The sequence below is a fragment of the Sinocyclocheilus anshuiensis genome, unplaced genomic scaffold, assembly GCF_001515605.1.
Source record: "Sinocyclocheilus anshuiensis isolate Anshui unplaced genomic scaffold, SAMN03320099.WGS_v1.1 scaffold147, whole genome shotgun sequence".
Taxonomy (NCBI): Eukaryota; Metazoa; Chordata; class Actinopteri; order Cypriniformes; family Cyprinidae; genus Sinocyclocheilus; species Sinocyclocheilus anshuiensis.
In genome coordinates this window covers 229,384-234,688 of record NW_015549585.1, presented here as the reverse complement: position 1 = coordinate 234,688, position 5,305 = coordinate 229,384, and the positions used below count along the sequence as shown (strand labels likewise).

Sequence of the window (5,305 nt, the reverse complement as noted above, 5' to 3'; positions counted from 1 at the left end):
TGTGTGTGTGTGTATATATATATATATATATATATATATATATATAATTTTTTAACATAAAAAATTGTCTTACGTTACAGTAATGGACAAAATTTGGATTGGAAATGTTCTTTATTGTCAAAAAAATAACGCCAAAATGCAAAATAATTTAAATTTTTTTAATGCAAATATTATTTCTGTTGAATTTGTGGTGAAATAAAACTTGGATTTATTTATTGGTCATCTTTCACGAGTAAAAAACTATTTTTATTCTGTAAAAGGAAGGCCACAGAAATATTTTGCAGCTTTTTTTACTAATTATTTACAACCTTTGTGTGATGATAGGACAATATATCAACCAGGCCCGACTAAAGTGTTCTTGTATCTCATTTGCCACCAAATATATATATTATGTATTTAATAATATTAAATATATTATGTATATAACTTGTGGAAAACCCACATCACTCAACATTTCAGTCAACTACAGTGTAGTTTGTATTTAATCTGAGCGATCACCGGTGAGATGTGTTTCCAGAGTTTCAGTGTTGTTTTTGGGCTGTTTTAACAGCGTTCCTCAGGTCTCAAGACCGACTCAACAAACCTGCTATTAACTGACTCCAGATTGCTCTGATAGGAGTAGTTCACGCTTTCATTGTTTTTCCACAGAATGATGTGTGTCAGTAAAACAGATTGTTCAGGAGAAACTATTGAGAATCATTGTGCTCCTGACCAGCTGTGCTGTGAAACATGCCGCATCTTGCAGTGAGAAGTATTTTATCCAGATATGTGACTTACTGATGGATTTGAATGAGGATCTGAGAGGCCGTTGTTGGGTGGAGGATTTTAACGATCGTGTATTTAGGGGCTATAAATAGCGCAAGGGCACTCAGGACAGTTTACATGCATATCTTACTGGCTTTAAAAGTTTTTAGTGGTGTTTGCTAAGACAAAGTTTACTATTATTCGTTCTGAGTGACTGTGATTTGATCAAACCTCTGTGTGAGTTGCCCTGTTATAAATAAATAAATTATATATATATATATATATATATATATATACACACACATACACTACCAAGTTTGTGGTCAGTTTAAGAAATTAATTCAATTCAAATTCAATCAAATGTGACTATCACAAAATAAAATTCAACATTAGAATAAGTAATGCATTGTTTTAACTTCATGTGACACTGAAGACTGGAGCAATGATGCTGAAAATTCAGCTGCGCATCACAGAAATAAATTACATTTGAAAGGAAATTAAACTAGAAACCATTATTTTATATTATAATAACGTTTTGCAAGATTAGTTTTTTTCTGTATTTCTGATTAAATAAATGCACCCTTGATGAGCAGAAGAGACTTCTTTATAAAACATTACGAGTCTTACTGATCCCACACTTTTGAGCGGTAGTGTATATATTCTGCGCTATGTGAAATTGATCAAATATAATTGAAACCGGCCTCAACAGCACTGAGTCTGAAATCACTTTACTAAACCATCATCTTCATCATCTTCATCATCCTCATCATTTATATAGTTAATCAGTGTCCATTAATGGATTGAGTGATGTGTTACACTCTGTGACATCACTCGACTAAATTTGTTATATAATATACAGTGGGTACGGAAAGTATTCAGACCCCCTTAAATTTTTCACTCTTTGTTATATTGCAGCCGCAAATGGCTGCAATATAACAGAGTGAAAAATTGAAGGGGGTCTGAATACTTTCCGTACCCACTGTATATGGTTCATATAAATATTAAATAAAAAGAATTATACATTTTATAAAAAAATATAATATAAATATACATTTTATTAATATAACAAACTTTTATTTGAACGTTTTTTTGCTATTTTATTTTATTAATATAATATATTAAATAAAAGAGAAAAATGTTTCTTTGTTTATAAATAAATTCTAATCTATAATCATATTAATATGACAAACCTTTTAATATTTATATAATATAATAAATAATTATAATATTAATCATCAATCAATATATAGTATAAATAAACATAATATTAATATAATAGTTTGTTTGTTTGTTTAAAAAAAAAAATAATTAATTCATAATTTATTTACTTTTGATATCTTCTGAACATTGTGCGCCATTGTTGAGAAATTTCCCACCGAGTTTAATCTCAGTGGTTTCTGCTGTTTTGCAGACGTGTTTCAGTTGTGTTTTCTTGGTGTTGCTAGTGCAGACAGTCAGATAAACTGCACTATCAGTGAAGAAACCCTGCAGCCCCTCATTGCATATGCATGAGGGGGCGGGGCACACAGGCTGAGGGCGGAGCCACTCATACAGGGCTCTAGTTGGGTCTCCTGCAGCTGTTTAAAGCAGAACTGCATTAGTGCTCTTAGTGTTCAACAAGTGTTGCATGTGAGCGTCAGTAAGTATTTCACTTCACTTTTTTATTGGAATTATTCACAGTGATTGTGAAACTCTTATGTCTCGTTTTACTGGTTACTTTGGATTGAAACTTACGACATGCTGTGAAAGTTTGGTTTATATTCTTGCATGATATATGGTATCTATTCATCATTCTATTTTTTAAGGTAATTATAATTATGATTCTTGTACTCGCAGTACATTGCAGAGGTTCAGTTAACGGTGACTTTCCAAGGATGAAATATCAGTCAGATTTCATTCCAAAATCAAAGGAAAGAAAAGTAGTTTCCATTCAAAAACGAAGCCTGTTTTAAGACTATTTATTCATTTGTGTTTATTTTCATGTTCAGTTTAGATTGAAACTAATGAAATAACTGGCAATTAAAGTTTTGTTTAAATTCATGTATGATATATGTGTTCATTATCCTATACTTTTTATTCTATGTCATATAGTTATGATGCCTATATTTACAGCACATAACAAAGATCCAGTTAACTGTTGAAATATCAACGTCAGATTTAATCTCTAAATCAAAAGTGAGAAAATACAAAATTGTAAATTCCATAAAGAAATTGAAGTCTGTTTTAATAAGATTTATTATTATTTTTAGTTAGATTTAAACGTATAAATAACTGGATGAAATATCAGTCAGATTTCATTCCAAAATCAAAGGAAAGAAAAGTAGTTTCCATTCAAAAACGAAGCCTGTTTTAAGACTATTTATTCATTTGTGCTTATTTTCATGTTCAGTTTAGATTGAAACTAATGAAATAACTGGCAATTAAAGTTTTGTTTAAATTCATGTATGATATATATGTGTTCATTATCCTATACTTTTTATTCTATGTCATATAGTTATGATGCCTATATTTACAGCACATAACAAAGATCCAGTTAACTGTTGAAATATCAACGTCAGATTTAATCTCTAAATCAAAAGTGAGAAAATACAAAATTGTAAATTCCATAAAGAAATTGAAGTCTGTTTTAATAAGATTTATTATTATTTTTAGTTAGATTTAAACGTATAAATAACTTTGTTTATATTCTTGCATTATATATGGTATTTATTCATTATTTATACTTTTTATTTCTTGTAATTATGAGGAAAAAATAGCTTGTTTTTAATACTCTATAACACATTTTATAGTACTTTTTATTACTATTTAAGTATTTATTTATTTTTATATGTAGTTTATATTCTTGCATTATATATGGTATTTATTCATTATTTATACTTTTTATTTCTTGTAATTATGAGGAAAAAATAGCTTGTTTTTAATACTCTATAACACATTTTATAGTACTTTTTATTACTATTTAAGTATTTATTTATTTTTATATGTAGTTTATATTCTTGCATTATATATGGTATTTATTCATTATTTATACTTTTTTTTTGTAATTATGAGGAAAAAATAGCTTGTTTTTAATACTCTATAACACATTTTATAGTACTTTTTATTACTATTTAAGTATTTATTTATTTTTATATGTAGTTTATATTCTTGCATTATATATGGTATTTATTCATTATTTATACTTTTTATTTTTTGTAATTATAAGAAAAAATAGCTTGTTTTTAATACTATATATTACTTACAAGACTTTTTTATATAACGTTTAATACTAATTAATTAATTAGTTAGTTAATTTTCACGTGGAGTTTAGATTTAAACTTAGAAATAACTTTGTTTATATTCTTGCATTATATATGGTATTTATTCATTATTCTATATATTTTTTTGTAATTATAAAATGATGCTTGTTTTTAATACTCTATAACACATTTTATAGTACTTTCTATTACTATTTAAGTATTTATTTATTTTCATATGTAGTTTATATTCTTGCATTATATATGGTATTTATACTTTTTAATACTATTTATTTATTTACTTATTTATTTTCACGTGTAAATAAGATTAGATTTAAACTTAGAAATAACTTTGTTTATATTCTTGCATTTTATATATATATATATATATATGGAATTGATTGATTATTCTAGATTTATTGTAGTTTTTGTAATTTTTCACTAAACCCTGTTTTGTTTTATTTGATTATTTATTTATTTATTTCCCCCCATCATGTCTGTGTTCCTTCCAGGTGCTTGCGCAGTAAAATCCCGTCTCATTACAGTGAATCTCACAGACATGGACCCTCAGGTGCCCAAAGACAAGTGAGTCGAACATCAAAGCATGAACATCAGTTAATATCTTGCTCTTCTGCCGCCGCTCTGAATCAGACAGACAGATAACAAGAGCAAAGTGGCTTTCTGGTGCTGTAAAGTTTGCTCAAGAGTCACACCAGATGTGCGGAGTCAGTTCTCCCTCCTAAAAACAAAGGGTGATATATCACACTTTTACTAGGTATTCTGTAGTGTGTGTGTTTTTTTTAGAAAACTATCTTTGTTCTGGTGCTTCTTAGAACCCAGAAACCTGATGTGAAGATGTGAATTGGTTGAACAGCAGTAAAGCATCCTCTTCTCGTGACAGATATAATGGCGTGTGGTTGATTTTCTTCATGCTGGGGTTGGGAACGCTGCTGCCGTGGAATTTCTTCATGACAGCTACTATGGTAAGCACTTTACGTCTTGCGTCACATATTTCGTGTGAAGTTGTACATCTCGGGTTGGTTTTTGCCGTAGATGACCAGAAATGCTGACAAAGTGTTGCAAAAGCAACAATTACATCCACAAAAAAACAGAAGATGTGTATCTCCCAAGGCTTTTTTTCTCTGTTTATCTTGTAGTATTTCAGCAGTCGTCTTGCAGACACTTTAAGTGAAGCGAATCTCTCAGCCAACGCGACTGAAGAAGACTCGCGGAGCGTCTTACAGGCCAAGTTTAATAATGTGATGACGCTGTGTGCGATGGTTCCTCTGCTGGTCTTCACCTGCCTCAACTCAGTGCTTCACCAG

The 5,305-nt window shown here is 29.4% G+C and overlaps 1 protein-coding gene across 1 annotated transcript in view; it reads left to right on the top strand.

The window, feature by feature from the left end:
* LOC107657946 (equilibrative nucleoside transporter 1-like) overlaps positions 1-5,305 on the top strand; it is a 14,213-nt gene that overhangs the window by 1,473 nt on the left and 7,435 nt on the right. The window contains exons 3-4 of the mRNA XM_016446290.1: positions 4,493-4,565; positions 4,882-4,963. Coding sequence (XP_016301776.1) covers positions 4,493-4,565; positions 4,882-4,963 — 155 coding nt within the window. The remainder of the gene's footprint in view (positions 1-4,492; positions 4,566-4,881; positions 4,964-5,305) is intronic.